We start from the raw sequence: 25,791 nt of genomic DNA on the forward strand, positions 1-25,791 counted from the left end.
TTGTGAATTCAAATGGGTCTTTATTTAATTTAAATGATATCAGACATTTAAAAAAGTCTTAAGACATAAAACAATTCAGGGGTGAAGCGTTTAAATAAACCCAAAACCTTAAAAAAATAGTTTTCATTTTTGTCCCCTTATGTTGAAGGTTAAGTTGGCTAAATACAAACACAATGAGCAACAAATACACTTCAAAAGAAATTATGGAGTTTAAGGCCATAGGAAGGAACAATATGCGTTTACACGAAATATCATAAATAATTTCAAATCAACAAACGCCTTAAATATTTTTACTAATCTATGATGAGCTAGTCTAATTGTTATTTAAGTTAACTAGTTTACATAGTGTCGTGCCAATGCTGGTACATTTCACTCTTAAGCATACTGTCAAACTCCGTAACCACCACACAGCGCGCGCGCACACACACACAAACATGACAGACAAACATAGACTAAGCATGCAAGCAGCAAATTTCATAACACGGAATGTATTCTGTGAAATCAGTGTCTATAGAGCAGCAAAAGGTGTACATCTCGGCAATTTCAATCTGCTAAGACTCGCCAACTATAAATGTTTACATCGTTATTTAAACAGTTCACTCGCGACTTTGGGATTCAAAGGTGGCTTACCGGATCTAATGTTGCCATATACAACCTTTACATTTCTAACTTTATTTACTTTAAGTCAACATAACAGCAAACATAATAGCAAATTCAGATTGTAACAATTTTCAAATGCAGCCTTAGTCTATTGTATGTTATTGTACATTATCGTCATTGAGTTATTGTAAACAATAAAGCAATTGGCCATTTCAGAAAAGCTGTATTTATTAAAAGAGAAGGATTGAATAATTAGCAAATGACCATTATTCCCTCTTTGGATTAATGAGCACTGATTAATCGTTGACAAAAAAAATAAAAAAATTGTTGATGTTAATTTTAAAACAAATCCCTCGAGCTGAGAGAAATTTAATTTAGTTCCTCTGGGAGTAAATCGGGAAGAATAAATCTTTTCTCATACCTGCTTAATGTTAACTTCCCGCGGAGCCCTACGGCAGACATCTCTTTTCTAGGTTAGGTCTCAGAAGACGTGACGTTTAGGATTGGTAACTTATCTTTTGATTGACGCACCAAAAGATCTCGGCTTTCCCACGTGATCTCAAAGCAGGGTTGAAGGCTGGAAACACACCTGTACCACCACTGCTTTCATCACTTCTGTTTGAATTACCCCGCTCGTCAATCATTACTAGTCGAAAAAAGGCGATGAATATTCAAGTTGACGTCCTGTTTGAATAACTAATGGTTTGAAGCCTAAAGATCATTTCTCCACATCTCCGAGAGCTTAAACGAGTGTGACACGAGCCGAGTGTAAAGCAGCAGGTGCGCGCGCGGAGTGACACTCGCGCTTAACGTCCCTGACAGGAAAGCGTTTAAAATGAGATTCGACAGGAATCAGGAGCTGTGAGAAGACAGAGAAGATTAGAGAGCTTTATCCCAACTATTTCTAAGGTTTGCTTTTGAAAACATGAATTACAATAATAATAATAATAATAAAAAAACAATAAAAAAACGATGAAGCATAAAATTTACTCTTTAACGGTTTAAAACAATGAGTTTAGTCAAACACTATATTTTTTGTTTGTTTTTCCATGGCAGCACCATGATGTTATCTGACCCAATATATGTCTGTCAGCCAGGGTTCCAAACATTGTGGACCGTTACACAGTAAGACCCAACTCAACAAATCTATGAATGCTCTAATATCTGTGGAAATAACATTTACACTTGGAAATGTGAATGCTAAAAGACCAGAATTGAGATTAGCATTTTAGCTTGGCTCTGTACATTTAAATGTGCTGCAAGTGTCAAACTAACTTTTGCTTACTGAAAAAAACCCACTGCATATATCATTTCATACCTCAGATTCCAGATAAAACAAAAACTCAATGACTATTAGCTTGTTACAAATGCTAGGCCAGTATTCCCAGAACTGGTTGCATCCTCATTCCAAAGACCATACAAGACACCAAGCACTCTTGTGGCAATATGGTTTAATCTAATTACTTTCAGCTTAAAGTGTTACATTTTCTGTGTATAAAACACAGTTAAGTGTAGTCACAGATACAACAGGAGTGATCTACGCACTCGTTGTGTATCCGTGTCTCTTCTAGCTCTAGTTACAACAATCTCAAAGGTATAAAGAGTTATACGTGATACCACATCTGAAGCTGAAACTTAGGTTTAATAAGGTTTAATAAATCAAACGGCACCAAACATACAGAACTTTCTCTCAAACTGTTGGCCGTCTCATAACTGTTGGTCCCTCAGACAATTTAGATGCTTTAGAGGATTTCAAACCTGCCCATGCAGGTAGTCACACAGTTAACGCTCATCAAATCCGAAAAAGAAACAGAACAATAATGGGAAAACAACAACAACAACAACATAAAAACACTCAGACATATTTTATCTGTTCTCCACATTTTTCTATAATGGTAGAGAGATTGCAGAGGAAGCAGGCGCTCAAGTGTAGTGAGATGCCTCTGCTCTCGAGCTAATATCTGGCACTCCAGACAGGAATAACGCTCCTCAGAAATGTCAGTGCTGATTTACCGACTGAATACTTCAAATTCAGTTCAGATTAAACTTCTTTATCATTCGGTTAACTCAAGAATTACAAATGAGCTTAAATTAGATTTAAAGATAAAATTTTTGTATCCTTGTCAGTTTTGCAAGTCTCTTTGAAAATGAGAGAATAATAAGGATACTTAAAAGATTAATGATAGAGATGAAAAAAAAAAAAAAAATTACAGACAAAGAAGCAAGATTTGAAACTTTTTTTCTCTTGACTGTTTTAGTCATTTTTCTCATTTCGTTGAACATGGTGTAAGGATACGTGGCTTTGCCTTTTCCAAGTCAGCTAAAACCAAAGCACCCTCATGCAGTCTGGGTCATGTGATGTGACATCACAGATGCACTCCACTCAGTCAACAGTACACGGTGGGACGGGGGATGTAAACATGACATTTCTTGGCAATAAAAGGGAAACAAATAAATCCAAAACAAGTATTTTTGAAGTTCCTTCATTTCAGCTGGAGGTCTAAATGAAGCAGTAGGTATATTTGGATCTTCAGTAATTCTGATCCTCACAGGCGTTTCTGTGCAATGAGTGACCCGACCACGACACCTGTGAGCAAGGTCATTCCCGCCAGCAACCACTTCTTGAAGCTTTCTTGTGACTTTCTGCTCTCTGCTGCTGCATCTTTTCCAAAGATCTCCGCGAATCGCTCCTGCACAAAACACACAGAGAATATAATCAGATTTATTTCTACAACAGCGAATCTATGAAAATATCCACACATGTACTATATTATGTTATTAATGACTGAAATTGGCAGAATATTTAGATTTTGGGGTAAAATCTAATTGACAGGTTATGACAACTTCCGCTTCTGAGAAATCCGGAAATGTGAAAAAGGTCAATTGTCAGTAGATATTCATAAATCAGAGGAAAATATTACAATGATCAACCACCCAATAATTACACTTCAGATACTAACCGACAAGCTCATTCCAGCCAACCACTGAACTCCTTCAAGTGTCCCTTCCCATCAGGCCTTTCATTAATCCCACCCTTCCTGTGACAAGTGTGTGTGCAATAATGTGTTCATGCAATGACCACCAGGGGGCGAGATTTACCATGCCTGTTTCAAAGACTTCACTAACCTCATTTCTCAGCAGGATTCTGTAGCAACCCCAATTTTATTTGAAAAGCTGAGAGGGGATTTCAGGCTTTATAACATAACCCGTTTCCTCAGGGAACACGCACAAAAGTAGAGCTCACCAACTGCACATGGAGGCTGAAATAACTCAACCAGAGCGCTGCAGTAAAAAGCAAATATGACTCATAAAAATGCATGAGTTCATACCACCCCGACAATTTCTGAGGACAGAAATGTTTTTTTCTTTTTCAATTGGATCTTCAGTGTAGATTCAGGGTCAATACGATTTGTTTCACTGACATTTTTGTCAGCGGTATTACAGCAATGCAGTGATCAAGCCAAAAATAATTCAGTGCATGCAGTCGATTACAAAACACACACACACACACACACACACACACACACACACACACACACACACACACACACACACACACACACACACACACACACACACACACACACACACACACACACACACACACACACACACACACACACACACACACACACACACACACACACACACACACACACACACACACACACACACACACACCCCTCAGACGCCCACCCCTGTTTTCCACTCAAGAAGACTGATGTCATCCTCCAGTCTTTCCCTTTGCCCTAGTTATCTACACAAGCTTGAAAATATGGGAAGAAGAATGTGGAGGACTGGGTAAAACCATCCGACACTTAACACGTGCACTGTGGCAACATTTGTCAGTCACAGCAGAACTGGGTTTCTCTTTACAGTGAAACAAAACTGAATGTCATAGCATGTAGCAGAATGAAGTTTTGACAATTTATTTAATTTGGTATTTTTAAGCATATATTTTTTAGCCTTTTTAGTGCATATATATATATATATATATATATATATATATATATATATATATATATATATATATATATATATATATATATATAAACTTTGTATATTTAAAGGCTAACAGAATTATAGGAATTAAGATTTAGGCCTACATAAAAAAATACCCATATGTGTTGCACATCAGTTTAGTTGTGTTGAGAACATGTTTACCACTAGGCCACAGCTCCAATACTTTGTGGCCATTTTTCTGCATATTAATACTCATCCGTGCTAGCTAGCTACTAAAGCAATCTGTCATGTTTCATATGAATTGAGAAGGATTGCTAAAGCTGAAACATTACAAATATAAAAAAGGAGCAGCTAGGAGAGGTCAAATGGGTGTCTGTCAGAAGGACAATGCACAACAAAAATGCAAATGACCTATGGTAAATGACTGCATTCCACAGTGTGTATAATCTGGGGAGGAGTTGTCAAATTTGTTGACGGGTACATTGTTTTAACTGACAAAGAGGATGAAAGGGAGATTAATAAGAAGGAAGTAATAGACAGAGTCAAATAGGCTTGTTTTGGATATGAAATGTGTGACATTGTAGTCAAAGTGATGTCAGGCACATAGTGTGCATAGGAACAAGATCAATTTCATAGGAAATGATATCGTAAGTGTGAGGGAGGGGTGATGGGAGTGGCAGAAGCTGATAACAGACATGCAGTTCCAGAGCAGAGGGGTTATCACAACCAGTGACGCAGCACATGACATCACAAGTCAAGACTGTAACTCACTTTCACTTACGGTTAACACAGATACCTAAAAACCACCTCAAAAACACCTTATGCTCAAATCTATGATAAACAACAACAAAAATAATAATAATATTTGATTAGAATTATTAATATAGCTAACAACTACTCATGGCCCGAGTGTTTAGAAAAGTAATACTTCTCAACAAATCACACAATTGGATGTATGATTCCTATCAGTAGCATGAACAGTGCGGAATGAGTGTCAAACAACCCCTCCAATAGGATAGTGATGCGCGAATTGAGCAAACACCACATAAAACACACACACACACAATCCAACACAAAACTGTACATCCTACAGAGTTCAATATCCTACTAGAACAATTAACCATATAAGCAAACTACCGTTTCACCGCACAGTGACTTGAGTAAATATCATTTCTATCATGCACTTCCTCAGGCACACCTTTGTCAACCTTGGGTAGTTTAAACATGACCCATGCCGACCTGATCATGAATGATGAACAGAGAAGGCGTGCTACAGTCAATACAATCAGACGGCAGAGGAATTTGCATCATGCTTTAACAGGTACATGAGTAACCCCTGCAGGAATGCTAACAGTATGACTTGGCAGCAGAGCCAAGCCTAATGCACACACGTTAGAGAGTATCAGTGTGAGAAACTGTGAGAACAAGGTAGGAACAATGTACACTGGTATGACAAGAATGTGGCTCTTTGATTACAGTCCAAATCATAAATCTAAGACCTGTTAAGGCATGCTTGTTGGCAGTAAGATTATGGTGCAACGCATAGCCTAGGCTAAAACACTGTAGGCTATGTGCAATCATGTACAAGCACAGGCTATACGTGATGGGTGAATCCAGGAGGGGCACATATGGAGGTGTGTCTTAACCTTTTGAGCAGACATCTTTCATGCTGGAGTGAGTAAGCAAAATATTTGTCATGCATAATAAGCTTTAATTAACTAATCATCAGATGAAATATCACAGGGCTTTGTCTAAATATCCAAGAATAAGCAATAGTGATGCTTGCTTTAGAAAACTACTAATAAGCCTCTGTGTTCCAATTAGATATTGCATGAGTAAGCATTACGCAATTAAAAGTATCTCTCATGTTCAAACTAATTTCATAATCATCTTTGTATTGTCCTTTGTCAGTTTCTTAGTTTCTATTTCACCAGGCAGCAGGGGTTATTTCTGATGCTTCCATCAAAAGTGAATGTTGTCTGTGTGTTCAGATCTTCCCGATGTTTAACCCTCCAAGACCGACGTGTGTCTGTTTAAGAGCCTATAGAAACTGAAACCAAATGGCTAGCTCAATAATTCTTTTTGCATACAAAACCAGAGATGTAACATGTTCAGATCAAGCCTCCAACATGCTCCTGTTGCGTTGTTTTCACCCTCTAATGAGTCTGTACAAATTGCGTAATATGCGTTTACAAAAAAACCCACAAAAATGCATTGCACGTCTTTGCACACATGTTCTGTAGATCTGCGATTGATAGTTACATCTTCCGATGCTCATTGACGTATCACGTTCTGTGCACTATGACCCCAGGAGTTGTCACATGTTGTGACGTCACAAGCTGCGTCATTTGACCATGCATTTGACTCCCGTTTGACTCCCATTTGCTGTACCGGTATGTTTCTTTCTTTTTGTTATTGTCTTTTTATCATTGCTTCATTTTATCATTTATTTCTCCTTTACACACTCACAAATACACTTTTACAAATGCAAGCACATTCACACGTACACATGCGCGCGCACGTAACGTTATGTCTAGTCTAAACGAAAGTACACGGACGCGGAGGTTTTGGCAATTACTAATTGCGTCCGATGACGATGAACTCTCCGTCTGCTCATCGGCTCCAGATTCCATTTCAAGGACGAAACCGACTTTCTTGAAGGAATAGATCCGTCCCAGGAAGAAAGCCAGGTGTGCAGCCAAAGAAAGAAATGACGTGCAATGCATTTTTGTGTTTTTTGTTTTTGTTTTTGTTCTGTATTTGTAAACGCATATTACGCAATTTGTACAGACTCATTAAATGAGTGTATATCAAAAACTAATTTATGTAAACAGTTCAAATCAATTCTGTATAGTTTTATGCACGGTTTTCACATTGACAAGTTTGAGGTTGACATTTATCAAATTTCTGTATTGAATAAAATATGTAGAAAAAAAATATTAAAAATTGTTTTTCTTTTTGTTTATTGCACTTTTGAGATATTTATCTAGTTACTATTGATTTATTACAAACATAGCCTTCAAATTGGGAGAGTAAGGATTATTTTGATGTATGGCATACGAAAATGCTCAAAAGAATGACAGCACAGCATGTAAAAATACAAAGATATACTCTGGCAGAACTGTTCTATGGTAGGTCATAAAGGGTTACCATTATTATATTAAAAGGATTGTTCACCCAAAATTAAAATTATGTCATCAGTTTCTTACCCTCATGTCTTTCCAAACACATAAGACTTTTTCAGTTTTGAAACACAAATGAATATATTTTTAATGAAACCAGAGAGATTTCTGTCCCTTAATTGAAAATCCATTCACCCAAAACTTTGACACATCAGTTATGATCATAAAATAGATCATACAAGAAATTCATATGAATCAAGCTGTTAATCCATTTTCTGAAAAGACACTATGACTTACATGACATACATGGCTTAATCTGCGAATCATTTGGATTAGATTCATATGGATTTATTTAAGTTTTGGTTGCATGGGCTTCCAATGGAGGGACAGAAATATCTCAGGTTTCATTAAAAATATCTTAGTTTCTCAAAAATGGATGAAAATCTTATGGGTTTGGAACAACATGAGAATGACTAACTGAATTTTCATTTTTGGGTGAACAATGTAGGGGCTTATTAATCCCATCCCCACCAAGCCAGGTACAGCACATGCCCTAACATGTCTCTAACAACACTGCAATATGCCTGACCATCATGACAACATTTATGACTCAGTTTTTGAACAGTTCATTAACTAATGTGACTCTTTGTATATCTTGCAACTACACCTTAAAAGATCCACTCCAAAACTCACACTGATTCACTATAGGTGTGACCAAGTGAAAAGCATTTGTACACAAACACAATCTGTCAAGAAAACCTGACTTTGCTGGCTCCAAACAGTGCTGAGGTTGTGTGAATGCTCCCAAGAGACACCGGCTGCTAGGCAGCGGGGACTGCCAGGCGTTTTCCACAACCCTATCTAAACAAAGAGCACATACAAACCTGGCCCTACAGGACAGAGTGAAACCAGGTGCAAGGTGCCTACGTTTGTTAGTTAGCATAGGCTAATATCCAAATAGAGGCCAAGAAAGGGGCTGATTCTGATCTTAAAAGGAGCACGGTGGATGAAGGAGTTACTGGAGGGGTATAAAAGCTGGCACAGACGAACAGAGGTGGACCACAGAAACACAAATTCATCCTTACCACTGTTACTACAGTTATAATACAGACTACTGAGCTACTCTGTTGACATCAATGTATTACATCAAGTACATCCAACCTCATCCTGTTGAAGATGAGCAATTTGTATGTGTGAGAGAGAGTAGTATGTGTGTTTGGGAAGTTATGAGAGGATCGTACAGAGAGTTAAGTTTGGTTCGGTTGAGTCAGAGCACTGGGTTTCTCCACTGTTACACCATCCTGACCCCTTAACCCTCACCATGGTGTTTGTGAAACCAGTGACTTGCTTTCCAGAATAGCCTGTCCGGTTTTTAGCCAGATGATTGATGATACACACACTCAGAACATAACACGTTTTATTCAAAACACAGCATGGTGTGTATGTACAGGAGCTAGTTTCTTATCAATACTTCTGTTTTAGCCTTTTCTCACTTGGTTGACCAATAAGAGTCATTTGAGAAACAATGAGAACAACATATTGTACATAAAATGCCCATGCAAGCCTCTATGCTGGATGTTCTGAAAGGTTGCTTATTGACGCAAGTCCCATTATAGCAAATCCCCAGGAAGCTATAATCTATGTGGGTAATAGCAGCTGTACTTATATACCTATTTCAGTGAATTACCGAAAGCTCCAAAAATGTCAAAGCAACTTTTAAAATGTGTGTCAAATCTGACAACAATGGTATCATAAATGCATCTTTTAAATCACACTAAAAAACTATTTTGCAGGCTAGTCCAATTAATATGAATGAACAAGTAAATAAACTCCGGTAAATTATAGAGTAAATCCAAATCATATAATAACCTCTTATAAAGAGCAGGGGTTTTCAAAAGCGGGGTCTGCGGACCCCCGAGGGTCCTGTTGCCAGGAGGTCTGCGAAATACGATTTATATTCCAAAGTGACTTATATAGTGCATATAACGTCAAATAAGCAAAACGTAGACACTTCAAGATTTCTATAGATATATTTTTTTTCTTGTCTGGTGACAAGTAGGCAGTAATCTCTGCTGAGTTTTGGTTCATTTGTTATGTGCTTCAGAAAGTTGTTCACAGAGACCAAAACGGCAAGCGCATTTTGTTGGTTTTCTTTATTTTACAAAAGTACAACGTTTTGCTGTTATTTTGAAGGTGCACAAATAAAAATACACTCTTTACCATTTTGAATGATGCCTTACTCTTATCTGATGGAGTATTTTAAGATGTTTGCAGTGCACTGATATAATCCAAGCGATCGCACTGGCGCCTCATGCGCACACCCAACATTCGAATAGTTCTCCTCACATCGCTAACTTAAAGGCTGTATCAACCAATCACCGACAGGGGTGGGTGTTGTGAGGTTTTCGCATACAGCCATCATAGGCAGCCGTGCACGAGCGCAAAACCTCACAACACCCACCCCTGTCAGTGATTGGTTGGAACACTATTTATTTTGGTTTTGAGTGGTGGTGAAACCAACTGTTTTTGTGTGCAGATCTCAGAGCCTAGGCTGCCTACAGAGACGCGTTTTTTTGACGGCATGCTTATGGCGGGTAGCTAGCGGATCGTTAGGAAAGATTAGATGAATGTGATCATTTATGTTTGGGCATGAAATCGCTGATACAACCTTTAACATGACATCGCAGCCTCTTATGAGACAACTAAACAGAAAAGTTATTCGGTTACTCTATTTAGTCTGTTGTACAGTATGTAGGATGTGTCGGTCAGCGGGAGCATGCTGTGGTGTTTTTTCAAACACTTTTTTTGTGTGTATTTGAAGGAAGCTATTTTGAGTGGATATTGGGAGACGAGAGAAGTACAAAGCCTTCTTTACATAATACATTTAGCAACCAAATGTTACACTGCGACTATTCATTCATGGAAACGATTCATGCCGAATGAGAGGTACGCGAGCAGTTTCACTTTCACTTTCACTTAAAAAAAGTTTGTTAAATGCCAAGTTATAGCTTGGCATTTAAAATAAATGGTGTTTGTAATGAATGGCTGTTACGACCTGCGTAACAATGGAACTAAAATTTATTTAAATTTTATCATGTTTACTTCAATTTTCTTTAGAGAGAAGTATTATTTTTCATATTTTTACCCAAAATAGGGTGTGGTGTGAGCATTGAGCACTATAAACACATGCAATGTTGGTTTCATTCATACTGGAAGCCAGAAAGCTTACTTTGTGCAGAAAGAAACACCAGCACAGTGCAGAACAATTACAGACAGACCGGAAGGGCAGGATTTCCTAACAAATCGCTGAGGAATGCTGGACACCCTCATTCCTGTGTGGAAATCAGCTGATTTGAAACGTGCTTTAGGATAGGGGGGGGGGGGAATGAATTCCAACTGTGTGGCGTCAATAACTGGCCTTGCTGTTTCTCACTCAATCTCTGCTGAGTCATTCAGACTTCAAGCTGAAACCAGAAATTTCCAGTCCTTGATTAAAGGGATGGTGGAGAGAGTGAGAAAGAAAGAAAAAAGAAAAGAGGTAAACAAAAAAACAAACAAATGGACAGAAGCAAGACAAAACCCAGTTAAACATTCACAAGGCATGTAACAGTCACGGTGAATTTGAAAATTACACAAATGTTACAAAACAAACAGGATGTCAATTTTTTTGGAAGGTGAAATCACGTTGCAACATTTTTCAGTGTAAAAAGAAACAACAAGAGGGTCAAAGACTGTATTTGCCAGTTACTTTATCTCGATCTCAATTTGAGTCTGATCAAATTGATGGTCATCTCTTTGGTTCATGACGACAATGTGATCTCACTTACTCTAAGAGGGAGGCAGATGCTTCACAGCAAATGGGATTTCTGATGTCAGCCTGGTTATTTACCATTTAAATGTCAATGACATCAGCCCACACCTACAGGCCAGGGAAACATTTATTATAGAGTCTCTCACTTTTTATAGAGAGCTGTCTCTCTCTGGTTTATGACATGTGGTTTTAGTGGTTCACAGTTAGAGTAGCACATTCTGCATCCTCTCCTTAATGGTCCCTTAAATCTCAATAAAATGATTGAAAGACAGTCAACCTTGTTCAGGCCACTTCTGGCCACTCAGGCCTCGTATCCTGGGTTAAGATCCTTTTTTTTTTTTTTTTACACTTGAAATTTTGAAAGGATGTTAGCACTGCTTTTAACCCGTTGAATTTTGAATGATCTGAATTATCCTGAATTGTGTTGCCTAATGTATAATGTGAAACAAGGAATGCAATGCTAAATGTTGAGTTGTTTACTGACAGACAACCAAATATGAACTGCCTCAGCCTCATTCATTTTTAAGTTCAAACAACCCCAAGATTAACATTTTAAGACCAAAAGATCAAGTTCTAAATAGGGATCCACAAATATTAAATACAAATATTATAATACAAATATAAATAATTATTTTCATGTCATGGCTAATATTAAAATACTATACTATTTTGTCCGAATAAAAAAAAAAAAAAGAATGATTATAAACTAAAATCAATTGCTTTAAATGCTACAAGTGAATTTAGGCATCATATTATAAATGTACAGTATGCAAAATGGTTATTCAGTTCCTAACGATTACATTTAACAGTGGTCTTAGATGACAGTAAATGTAATTAGTAAATTGGTGATTTTAGATGAAAGACAGTAAAAGTAAGATTACTAAATGTAAAAACGGAAATAAGCAAGCCAAATGAAATATCCAATATTGACCAATAAACAAATAAATAGATAAAAATATCAACCAGTTCTGAACACTTATAGTCTGGCAAAACAGAAGGAAATCAATGGAAAGGTTCTCTAACTGTTCACCATTTGTTAATTAATCCAAATACAGGAACCAGCACCCTTGATGTAAACCAAACATCAGTTTCCCAAGCACAGCAACACTGGTCTGGACAGATGATGTTTCATGCAACTCTATTGCTTCATTCACATTAACCGTACTAACTGTTCTCAGCATGTACAGACTTTATTATCTATTCTCCTACATCCAATTTTCCTAATTACATCAGTCTTTGTCCAGAAACATTAGCGTTTCATTATGTAATAATTTAGTGTGAGGACACCTGATACATTAAACTGGTTTAAAACCCTCCGCCTGAAATTTTGCTGACAATTAGAGCAACAAAACAGACTCCACTAAACCCTCAGCCCAAATTAAATTTAGATCACAGAACATCCAATCAGATCACAGCATGTAAAGTAATTTGAGCAATACACCTCCCCGTTTTATTTTAGGTCATATATCTGGAGGATCTGTCTGTGGCAGGTGTCCTTTGTACCCGCCTGGCAATGTGGCCATGTTTGTGCGTACCGTAAATGAATTAAAGAGAAGATTAATGAGTCAGGAGAGTGGGGCTCAGACTCCAATCTGTTCCGTATCTCATCGGGGAGACATCAGCTCCCATTCTGTCAAGCAAATCCCAGTGAGCTGGGACACACACAGACCACATACATCCACATACATACAGACCAAAGCATTCATGCATGTTCTTGGACACACGTGCAGCCAGATTTACCAGTCTCTGACCTAAACCGGCGCTTAGAGGCAGACACGGCCTCTGGGGATATTTGTCAGGAAACAGACTGCAAGACTTATGCATATTGGATGGCGCACCAGCCTGAAACAGAGCATGCAAGTACATGAATGGTATGGTGCCAAGATATAGTCATGATTTTCAAATCACAAACGTTGCACCATCTTGGTCAATTCCATTTGTAGGATGATTCCCCTAAAAAGTAAACACTGTGGTAGTGTTAATTTCGTTAACAAAATCCATGACGAAAAATGGTCGTTAATGACCTTTTTTCCCCATGACTAAGATGAGACGATGATGAGATGACACCAATGTCATTGAATTTTGACTATATCATTTGAGTACATCAACATGCAAGATCGTTGACGAAAAAAGACGAGACTGAAATGTTATCATCTTTCATGCTTTCAATCTTTCATGTAGTTATCTTTCATTACTTTCATGCTTGCGGTTACCAGATGTCAAGATTTTAAATCCCCAAATCAGAACTTTTCGGTTTTACTTCATATTTGCATTCTGGCAACCATGTGCATTTGCTCTCTCTACACTGCGGAAGTGATGATCAGATGATCAGAAAACACAGACAAAAACAAATAAGCTGGAGTTTAGCGATCTCCATTGAGATATTTTGGTTAAATGGAAGTATCATTCTGTGTTCTGTCACGAGCCGCTTGCGCTGTTTGCTGCAACAAAATCTGCGATCCAACCTTCTCAATGATGAACTGTAATAAATCCAAACATGGATCTCGACTATTGTTTGAGATTGTAGTTGAATAATTGCACTTGATTATGTAACCTTTGTGTGACAATACAAGTCTTTTTTGCTGTTGTTTTAAAGGTAGGGTAGGCAAAGCCACGCCTCCTTCAAAACTTATGAACGCACACAGAGTCTGCACAGGTAGAACATCGTATCATTGCATTCGGACTGATTCAATGATTGGACGAAAATGATTTGGTCTTGAGACTGGCAGACGAAAGGAGAGTTCGTTAAAATTGTCCTGTTAAAAATTGTCATTATTTTTGCAATTCCATTTGGTGATGTTAATGGAGCAGAATAGATACATTTCTGCAAAATCTTAGGTGGTGAACAAGGTGGAACCTAGAAAAAAACAACATGACTGATGGCAATCAGAGATAATATCAACACACTTTATCAGTAACTTTGAATCCCTGCGACTCCATCGTCATGGCCTTTATTCACAACTTCATCCTACTGATGATGATAATCTGATCTCAACTAGAAGCTATACAAGAATGAGAGAAAGCCGAATAGAAAGAGAGAGGCTTTACTGAAGACAGAGAGAAAGAGATGGACAGAATATAAAACAGAGGATAAATAAATGAGAGAGAGAGAAAGTGAGAGTGAGAGAGTGAGAGAGAGAGAGAGAGAGAGAGAGAGAGAGAGAGAGAGAGAGAGAGAGAGAGAGAGAGAGAGAGAGAGAGAGAGAGAGAGAGAGAGAGAGAGAGAGAGAGAGAGAGAGAGAGCGGGGGGGGGGGGATTGCTCATGACCTGATTTTCCAGCATAAGCCAGTTCAGTCAGAGCAGAGCAACAGTCATGCTATGTCCAGAGCGGCACAGGCGAGAAGATGATCTGAGCTTTAGCACCCCCAGCTCCTCATCTGCTATCAGCCTGGCGTCACACACTCAGACTGAGCTTCCATTCTGAGTTCTCTTTCAGTCCTACCTGAGACATCTCTGAAGCACTGTGGTGATCTCATGACTCAAATGACTCCATCTCTTCATCTCAAAACTACAGACATGCTTATACAAACTCAAGTGCAATCATACTATACTGACTGATGTCGGTTAATTGATTTTAATCAATCTTCAATTTGTTTTAATATTGATTTTTAAATCTCAAGATCAATCTTTGCCGTTTTCAGTTGACGCATGAACAAAACATCACTTGTAACTTTTAATATTAAACAAAGGTCTTAGCTTTCAAATTCTGTCAATTTTATCACAAAATTCAAACAATTAATGTCGTTTTGCCGCTCTTTTAATGCGACGTGACAGATCGCTGTAGCCACCACAGTTCAAGCAGCAGCACAGAGTGCGATTTGAATTTATACATATTTATTTATTATATCTAGTGCTGATATCTAGTGCTCAATTCAGACTATATTGTTAATTTTAACCTTTAATATTATATGCATCAACTGACAGGGTTCCCTGTATAGTTTACAGCATTGAGAGATCAAAGATTGAGATTGAAAAATTTGATATGTACTGTACCTGACATATCTAAATGAATTGAAATCGAATCAAGAGCTTGTGAATTGAGATTGAACTGATTTGTGAAATCTGTCAATAACCAGACCTATTATTTTGCGTGATTTACACTAAAGACATAATTTTCAAATATGGCATGCTGAATGACTGAATAAATACTTTATGTAAGCATATGACTTTAATAACAAAATTTAAATTTCTTCCATCCATATTTCTGAGTCGTCGTCCTCTTCCTCCTTAAATAGTCTACTATATGATTCACACATTTGGACCCTGCGCTCTGTCTAGCTAGAGGCTGTTCAGAGCAGTACATTATGAGCTAAAGTGAAGAGGCAGACGAGTCGACCCATTACAAAAACATAAAACACAGTTGCTTTTTAAAAGTCATAATTCTGTCAGATGAACAAGGAGCTTAATGTCGTCCACCGCTCAGTGGAATGGCGACAGAGCCACTAAAAGGTTGGCCGTTATTTGTGTTATTAGAGGCTAATTGCAGTGCGGTTCGATGATGCTGGCTAATCTTGGCTAAAGTGCATTAGGAGAACTGGGCTTAAAAGGTGCAGGTCGCTCTTCCACATGATTGACCAACACACCAAGTGTGTGTGTTGTTAAGATTTTTAATTAGCTAAGAGGAGCTGCAGTTAAGAAGCTAAATCCACTGGAATTGAACATCACACATGTAAACAAACACTGGCAGCGTAAAAGAACAAGAATGTGGGTGAAACTTTGCTAAAAATACACTAGGTGTATTCACAAACACTTAGGTGAGAGAAAAACTAGTGACAAGACCGATAATTGACTCAAATGTGCTTAAGTTGTGCACGTGCACTTATGCATTTTCATGCATTCAAACAGACAGTTCACCCAAAAATGAAAATCCTGTCATTTACTCACTCTCTTATTGTTTCAAACTATCTTTCTTTACTCCATGGAGCAAAAGAAGAACATTTTTGAAAAATGTTGATGCTGCTTTTTTCCATACAAACGACTGGAGTTCATACTGTCATACATCTCCTTTTATGTTTCACAGAAGTCAAATGTTTGGAAACAATTAATTCACAGAATTTTCACTTTTGGGTGAACAACCTCTTTAAAATCTCTAAAAATTCAACATAATTTTGCCTCTACTATTAGCTACATGGACCAAAACAATCCTTCTCTCTCCCTCTCCAAACATTCCGTTTGGGATGCTCCGTCTCCCCCCGTGACCCTGGCAGAATGGAACAGCCCAACCTTCCTTGAAGGTGAGGCCAGAACCCCCCCGCCCCCCTCTCCCCCTGCCCCCCTCTCCCCCTGCCTCCCTCTCCCCCTGCCTGTGACATAAGAGGAGTGCACTACCATAGCATAAGTCCTTTTCTCATTCTCTCTCCTCCCTCTTTTTCTCTTTTGCTGGTGACGAGGCTGCTGGAACAGACTGAATCCCACCATCTGTTTACTGCCATTTTCACTCAGTCAGCCACACATAAACCAAGCACACATATAAAGACATGTGCATGTAGTGCAAAAATGGAATTGCCCTGTGAAATCATTTCAAATGCTGGTGATGCATAAATCTGAACCAAAAGGTCAGGGGTGAACTACAACCTTGAAGATAGCAACATGAGGCGCCACTGACAACAGCAGCAAATACCACAAACATTATCTTAAAGCACTAACTGACTAGGGTATAAATGATGTATCTTAGCGTCTATAGAGGACAACATCAAATCTGGATCACAGTCTCCACTGCTGTCATCACTGTGTGTTTACAGCCAAGCTCCTCACCTGGCCTCTGCAGGCGTGCATGTGTGTGTTCACCCGCAGCTCCATTGTTTAAGGTAATCACATGCTCAGCGTGTGCTATACCTTCAAATAATTGCACAAATGAGAGGCACATGCGTGTAAACATGCATGAAATGGAACAATAATGCACATATTGCATTTTAAATGTGATGTGTTTGATCACAAACTCAGACACAATTGACCAAGGAGCACAAAAGCAGATGTATAGTCTGTCACGCGACAGACACAGGCGCAGAGTGGGTGGTGCTGATGTATCGAAGCTTGACGAATGATTGCGGGAGGCGTGCCACAAACACGCATGGTCTTTGCGCCTGCCAAATCAATAGAGATGACCAGTAAGGTGGAGGGATGATGGATGGATGGATGGACGTAGAACGAACGAGACCGAATAAAGGGGTGAACGGGGACACTATCGGCGGTGACGCTGGCATGTTGTTGCATGTCTGATCTGCAACACGTCCGACCACGTGAGACCGAGGGAAAGGCGGGGGAGAGCGACCGAAAGAAAGAAAGAAAGAAACAGAGAATCGAAAGAAAGGAAGGACACGAGCTGGAGGCGGGAGAAAAAGTAAAAGTGATGGAGGATGGGGAGTAAGGGGTGGTCCCGTGGGTGTTCCTTGTGCAAACATGATAGACAATGGGACGAGGGTGTGTGTGTACGGTGTGAGCATGTTTGTATTTGCACGCATATACGTTTGATGAAACCCCCGGTAATAGCCCTACGTCACACAAAGACTTCTGTTGTGGTGACAGTGATTAAAACGTGATAAAGGCGGGCCATTGTTTATCAGCATGCATGAGCGCTTTACTGCTAAGTGTGTATGTGAAGTTTGTGATTAATGATTCGTTGTGTTTGGAAGTCACTGTTATAGTTAGGTGCAGACTGATAGTGAAGGAACCTTTGCTGGACGCTAATGAGGGTTTCTGAGGGACTACTGCAACACACACACACACACACTAAAACAGCAATAATGAACAAAGCAGGTGTAATAAGATTGAAAAGGTATGGACCCCCTCCCCCTCCCCCTCCGTATCGTTATTTTGCCCTCAACTCTCATCGACTACAAATAATTTATCCTGTACTAGGCTAGCCTATCTGAACAAAGGCAGTTACCCTGAGCATTCACATATAATTCAAGCCTAATTGGTAATATCCCCACCCCCTCAGGCACCGGACTCCACTAGTGGCAACTAGACTAGACTCATTTACGTCAGTCAATCCTCTTTCTACATCCCTCTGTAGAATAGGACTTTTTTTTTTTTTTTATATCAGAACCGAATGACTTGCCAATGCATTCTTCTCCAGATGCAGACAGTGTAGGAAGAGTATTTTAGTACAGAGTTCTATTTATTCAGAGGTACCACAACAACGCTTCTGAACGTATGGCACGAAACAGACAGTGTGACAAATTTAGAGCGATTACAGAACAAATGACTTATGAACAGGTTAATTTTAGTGAATCAATAGCATACAGTGCAACTAATCCAATTCCTTGATTTATGGAGTTGACTGTAATGCAGTGTTTTATTAAATATTTTGAATTAGCTTTTATTTTAGTTTAAGTTTTTAATTATTTTGTTTGTGCTTTTGTCATTTATTACTTTGTTTTTATTTAGCTTTAATTCATTTTTACTTCAGTTTTAGTAATTTTAGATCTTCAACTTATTTAATTTCAATCAGTTGCCAAGGCAACATTTGTGATTTTTTTATTCATTTAATTTAAGTCTAAGTTTTTCCATTTAATATTTTTTTAATTTCAATTAATAAAAAGGATTTTTTAAATTGTTTTAGTTAATAACACTACTGCTCCGAGTCTGTTCTTTTTAGTAAATTAAACACATACGGCTTTTAACTAACTGTGAGACTTCAGTGTAGATACCAACTGGTTATACACAACATGTATTTAGATACACATTTTGTTTTTGGTTAGTAGTATAAGGAACTGGAATAGTAACTGAACTCTTTAGAATTCTTATCTATATGCCTCCATGTCCTTTCTGTATATGTCAACTTTACTCAGTTTATTCCCATTCACAATTTTCTGTCCAACGATCTTTACCACCACTCACCAAACCATCATGGCAAACATACAGAAGGAAATAGACCTGGTGTGGCCACACCTCTGGGCGTTATTACAGTATAAGAGCAGATCTCCCCAAAGCAGGAGAGAGACCCAGTAATAACACAGCCTGACGTGTGGTTACTGCCATACACCTGCATCATACAGCTGCCAGACACTGCGAAACTCTGCGTAGGCAAAGAGAATGAGATCAAAAAGTGGTTGAAAATGTGCCTGCATGTGGGAGGGGAGAAACACACGCACAAAAAAAATCTTGAATATGCGAGAAATGTTTGAGTGAGAACTAAACTTGAAATGGGCATTCCCAGCTTCTTCCCGCACCGAGGGGACGTCCTACCGATGGTACCCTTTGGTTTTCGTGAGAGCTGCTTTTAAATCTTACTACAAAGCAGAAACTGAGATGAATAAATAGCATGAGAACCCACTGCCACCGCAACGCTTCGATGTGTGGTAAATGCTCACTAGAGAGACTATTCTGTTCGACCATGAAATCGAGCGTGCATGTGTGCTTATGCGTGCCCCCCACCGCCACAGCACACAGATGAACTACACTGGCCTGATTGAGACCGAGCATCCGCAAGACAACCGAACTGAAATTGATGCCGAATGCAACCGAGATGAAGAGGGTTGAGTGGGAGTCTGCAGAAAGGCGGCCTACATTCATGTAACACGTGCACGTCTGCTTTTTGTATGACACGCAGACCTCATTTTCCTTCCCCATTGAGGAAGTGACATAAAGAGAACGCTTTTACAATTTCTGCTCAAGATGAACCAAAACTGCAGCTGGGTGCAAAACCTCAGGATGTGAAACCTCAAAACTTCATTCATTAGCCCACTGTAGTGCCATTCAAAATCAACTCTCGAACTCAGCATAATAAATCGCCCGACACTTCCCTCGTCCTAAACAGTCCACAGGGTGGCGTCTAAAATGGCATAGATGCAAAGATCTTCTTAAAGCTAGACTGTGTAATTTTTTAAGTTGATTCTTAGCAAAAAACACTTTGTTCTTTCAAAATATGTGCTCATTAATGTGTAATTACTTCTACCAACTAATCAAGTATTCTCGTAAGCATAGAATCTGCCATTTAGAATACGAGCGAGTCGCTTGAATGGCGGCAGCCATGTTGCGCCTCCATCTTGAAAACACATTAGCCAAAGAGGGACATACCTGGAAATTCAAGCTTCGCCTTTCGCATTTTGACACTCAGTGGCACCGTGACGAATGCGAGGGGGAGATTACTCACGACTGCCGGCAGATTTGAAATAATACGGCCACCGTAGGAGACATGACAATAATTATGACAATAATTAAACTATTTTAATTAATACATACTGCTTAGTGCTGACAAAAATATGCAAGATAGTAACAATGCATTCATGTTTTTAAAGAAGAAAAATCTAGGTTAACAACAACAAAGTTTTTAAATGTTGTTGTAAAATTTTGAGATTAATAAATAAAATGTCTGAATATTTGGTTTATTTATGCACTGGCAACTAAAATGTTATTTTTGTAGACAAAAATGAGATGACCTGTTAGTCCATAAAATTGAATTAAATATTAATTGAATTCTATTCGTCAGAAGTTGTCAAAGTTACTTTAGAAGTTAAAAAACGTACAAATAAAAAAGATAAAATAGACTGAAGACCAATGGCAGAGCTCAGAAAACATGTTTAAAACTCTTTTTAATTGCTCAATCTTTAAGGACTGTTTGTTGTGTTTCATAATGTTCTCATTCCTGTGATCACATGATGAGAGATTCAAGATCCAAATTTAGATAATGACGTGTTGACTTATGCTTTCTACACAGTTCCAGATTTTTTTGTGCAATCAAGACATCACAAGATAGCAAAGATGAATGTCAAGGGAAAAAAAAAAAATGCACGTCTCAGACAAAACAAGATTTTGTAAAATGACACATTGGCAAATGAAAATAAGCGTCTAATGTTGAATAAACAACAGTGACAAAACCAACCTGCCAATCAGAGAGTCTGTTCTCTGCACCATCCAATAAACCAGCTGTGTTAAAAAAATGACCTTTACAATCCACTTCCACATCTCACCCCCCCCCCCCCACCCACCCAGCCAATCACATCACAGCCCTGATCACAAAGAGAAAAAGCTGACTTGGCCAGGACCTCTCCATTACCTGCCACTCATCCAGCATACATAAAGAAGAGAACCAGCACAAAGGGTTTTCACATGACTTTACTCATTCCTGCCTTTCATCTACTGGAAAGCTGACCGACGGGGAAAAAACATGAAGAGAAAAAGTGAAAACAAACAAACAAAACAAAAACAATGACCTATCAGTGCATCCTACTGCATTCTCAACCATATGTCTCATCTCCCACACGCTCTTGACTCTTGACTTCTTGACTCTTATTTTGGGAAATAAGACTACGGAGATCAATAATCAGCTGACCAGTGGTTGTGGCTCTGCTATCTTATCTCCCATTCCTTTCCCCTCCGCAGAGTTAGAGCATCCCCACCCAGGCCCAAGAGAAGACAGGCGCTAAAAACAGCCCCCGTCTGGACCCAAGGGAAGCAGCTGATTTGGCAATGCAAAACACACTCTTTCATCAATAACATCCACATTTCCTGGACTATTACAGTCTTTTAAAAGCGTCACAAAGTATTTGAATCACAAATGACTACAGAAGTCTTGAAGTGATACCCAAATATTAATCATATCTCTTCGCAAGACTTTATCTATGCTGCTTTATTCATATAGATTCATTTTATGATGCATTTATGACCTTTTTGGAGCTTCTAAGTTTTAGTTACCTGGACTTTAAGCAGAGGGACAGAAATCTTGGTTTCATTAAAAATATTTTAATTTGTGTTGTGTTGCGAAGATTACCCAGAATCTTCATTTTTGGGTGTGAAGTTGAGTCTGTTAAAGAGACTTTTTTTTTTACATCAAGGTTGCTAAGGGAGGTTTAAATCCAATTAACAGATAGGCTATCTTCTGATCAAACAGGATAAGTTGAGGCATAAATCATTTGAGATCAATCATAAACCTAAACAGGTTAACAAAGGCTGTTTGTGATTAAACTGAAGAAAGCTAACAAGGCAGGAGAGAAATTAAAGTCATTTTCCACTCACCCATCCTCCTTGGCTCTGGATCCAGGGCTGAATGTGGTTGTCCAGGTAGACGGTCATCCATTCTGCAATGCGTCCCACTAGTGGGCTCATCTCCTTCTCCACACACTCGACGCACAGAGCCCCTCCGAAGGCAAACAGTCCCACGATGCGGCCCCAGTTGACGCCGTCGCGGAACACCTCATCCATCACGCTCTCGAAGCTCTGGTATGCTGTGGCGGGTGTGATGTGGAGCTGTGAGGAGAGGTCGTTGAACGCTCGGGAATAACGCAGCTCAAACTCGTTGGCAGAATCACGGAGCGCCTCCTTCACCGCGTCCAGACCCCCAGTCCCGTTTGTCTGATGCTGTGGGGATGAAGCGGGGGATCGTGGTGGGGTTCTGTTCATGGAGCCGTTAACAAGGGTCGTCGTTCCTGCCGCCCCCTCACCATTCTCTTCGGCCCCATCAGTCCGATTTGTGTCTTCTGTAAGTCCAATGTGGTTGCAGGGGTAGTTCCTCTGTGAGAGTTTATATTTAATAAAAAATACCACCAGTTCTCGGTTATAGTAAGACATAATTCACGTCGTTGCTTGTCGCTCTCCGATGTCTGGATATCCACTTGCTTGTTCTTAGAACAAAGTGCACACCCTTGCGTCCTTCTCAGGCTTCTGCCGACGCTCAGGGATGGTGCAATGGCTCATACCCTGTTGTAAGACAACAGTGCAATGAATTGATCCGTAAATACGCAATCATTTTCACAAACAGCAAGAGGAGGGGGTAAGGGTGAAACTTTGGAAGAGGTTAAGGGGCATTGAAGATAAACAGCTTTTTTTCGCCCTCTAAAACCCTCTTACTAAATGGAGAAGCTTGATCAAAGAAACAGATGGTAGCGCCTCATCACCTGCCTCCTATGAAAAACATGGACAATTTCCCCTCTCTCCTTGTCCAAGACAAGGCTAAATGTACACTGACCTTGACATGAGTGAATTTTAAACAGCAGGGGGCACGAACAGCCAGCGTGGCTAGAATTATGATTCCCTCATTTAAACAAATCTATAATGGATCGTAACTGTGGTGCCAGAAGAACCAACCAGGAGTCACAGACAAAAGATACCCAAGTGATTCATGGCATTTTTCATTAGGAACTCCTTTTAAAATGTTCTGACAACTCATGTCTAACCTATTTACTCCTTAATTTATTTGATAGAATAGACTCATAAATGTATTATTATAGATCAAATCTATACAGTAATCTTTTACAATTATAATTTCTGATCAATAAGATCACTTATTTTGAGCCTACAAATCTGGATGGATGCATGCTGTAGATAGACAGACAGATCTAACAAGTAAAGAGATTTTTTTTTTACTGAATTATTAAATAAACAGATTAAGTGACTAATTTCTGCTGATTTCGTATTTTTGACTACATCACGAGCGCGGGGTGTTCACGCGCTGCATTATTTGATCCCTAGTTGGGAAGAGCGCGAGAGTTATCAGGAAACACTGGATCAGCCAAACACGTGCTGACAACAACGAGGCTTCGAGCACAACACATGGCCGTTTCAAAAGCTCTGTCTGTCGCGGGAAAATGACTAATAATATATATATATATATATTATTATTATTATATACACACATTATATTAATTCGCATCTTTGGTACTTAACAAGAAATTACTCATTCTCAGTCCGAATATGACGCACACTGTCATTATCTAAGAACCACAACCTTTGTTTCACGTTTATATTACATGTATGTGTAATATTATGTGTATTCAGTGATGTTGTACCACTTATTGTCTCTGGACTGATCAGCGCACACTTCCAGAAGTGAATTCATTAAAATTCTATTTCTAATCATAAGGCTACACGCAGTGTTTACAAACACAATGTCAAAAACACATTCCTACACACAGCACATCCGCAACAGCAAGCGTGTATGAATATCTCCTTGACGAACACAAAGCTATTCAGTGTTTTATGAGTAATCTCGAGACACAACACTTAAAAAACAGAATAGTCTAATACAGTAGTGGATAATATAGTACATTTACTGAACCAAAGTTTGTATCGACCAACTAGTTAGAAATTAACAGAAACAAAGTCTAACGTTAGCATTTTCTACTTTATCTTACGTTATCGTGCTTATTGACAATGTTTACGATACTGACAACACAGAGTAAAAGAGCATTCAGCTTACCATCCATAACACAATCTGCTTACTGTTCTCGTAGATTAAGCCAACCAAGCAAACAACTCTTGAGAGTCTGTGTTAATGTTAGCTATGGATTAAGCGACAATATCAAACGGCGGTAGATCAAAAGTAATACTGTATGTGAGGAAAAATTGAGCAAGTGCTGGATATTTCTCTTTAAAAACAGACCTCCCCTCTCTGTGATAGGATATGATCATCTATTCATGACGCTCGCTCGCGCTGCCTACCAGCCATTACGTAATAATAAACCTCCATTCTACTAGGGCCCATTACATAGGCCGATCGGAAACAACCAGTCAGTTCTGTTGGGCAAGCAACCGCAACACGTATCAGTTTCAGAGAAGTGATCGCACAGAATCACTCCAGCACGAGAACACGCACATAAAAGGACAAAATCCAGAATGATTAGCCAAACATTGCCGCCAATCAAAGGCAGAGCGCGAGAGCTTTCCAAACCTCGCGCTGTCTATGCTGAGGGGAAACGCTGGATGTAGATTATTTCATAATTTCTACATTTTATCGGTCATACAATTTGCATAAATGACTTTACGCATGTAAATAAAATTAAACACCCCTTCATGTTTTATTTACGAATGAATGCAATACATGCACTGCATTTCTGCACGCATTAAAATCACAAAAACACTAGCAAGAGGGCAAATTAATATCAAGCCCTATCTGATGTAACGTTAGGGTTCTTTCTAGCCAAGAATGCATTTCCTGTAAAATAAAAACCAACTACGTCAATCTTTCCTCCCTTCGGCTAGTTAGCCGTGTAGCTAGCGTCATGGAACATGGATAGGCTGTACAGGGAAACACGGAATCATTTGGGAAGCTGCTATAAAGATAAAGCTCCAATTTCAAAACGCATCACAGACCTTTGGTACTTACTCGGATATTTGGAAAGGCAAATTCGTGATTTCCCGCATGATCGATGTCGGCGTGTTTCTCCTCGATCAGAGTGCAGTCGGTGTAGAGAGAGCCGCTGTCAGCAGCAGCGCTCAGTTCAGTTCCGCCCCTTCACAGCTCTGCTCTTTAAACCAAGGGCCTATTCATGTTTTACAGCAGCTACATCTGATGTGGACTTAGTTTCTGGACTAACTATTTTACTCACTCACTCCAAAGTCTGTTAATTAAAGCT

At 39.1% G+C, this 25,791-nt stretch overlaps 1 protein-coding gene across 2 annotated transcripts; it reads right to left on the reverse strand.

Moving 5' to 3' along the window:
- On the reverse strand, positions 1–25,682 carry bcl2l1 (BCL2 like 1). Of its 2 annotated transcripts, none has more exons than XM_084098454.1 (3): positions 25,542–25,682; positions 22,457–23,137; positions 1–3,290 (listed from the first exon to the last, which is right to left on the reverse strand). In XM_084098454.1, the coding sequence occupies exons 2-3, from the start codon at positions 23,006–23,008 to the stop codon at positions 3,147–3,149; spliced, it is 696 nt and encodes a 231-aa protein (XP_083954580.1). In that variant the 5' UTR covers positions 23,009–23,137; positions 25,542–25,682; the 3' UTR covers positions 1–3,146. The 2 variants fall into 2 exon arrangements, with proteins under 2 accessions (XP_083954580.1, XP_083954579.1); XM_084098453.1 differs by lacking the exon at positions 25,542–25,682 and adding an exon at positions 24,636–24,978.
- Positions 25,683–25,791: the final 109 nt, after the last annotated feature.

The sequence above is a fragment of the Abramis brama genome (assembly GCF_963993115.1).
Source record: "Abramis brama genome assembly, chromosome: 22".
NCBI lineage: Eukaryota > Metazoa > Chordata > Actinopteri > Cypriniformes > Leuciscidae > Abramis > Abramis brama.

What these genes read in the sequence shown, in the direction of transcription:
- bcl2l1 (XM_084098454.1), bottom strand. Translation starts at nt 23,008, where the DNA reads ATGTCTTACTATAACCGAGAACTGGTGGTATTTTTTATTAAATATAAA. An exon ending in TCCAGAGCCAAGGAGGATGG is followed by an intron (nt 3,291 to 22,456) that starts GTGAGTGGAAAA and finishes TGTTTTGTGCAG; the next exon opens with GAGCGATTCGCGGAGATCTT.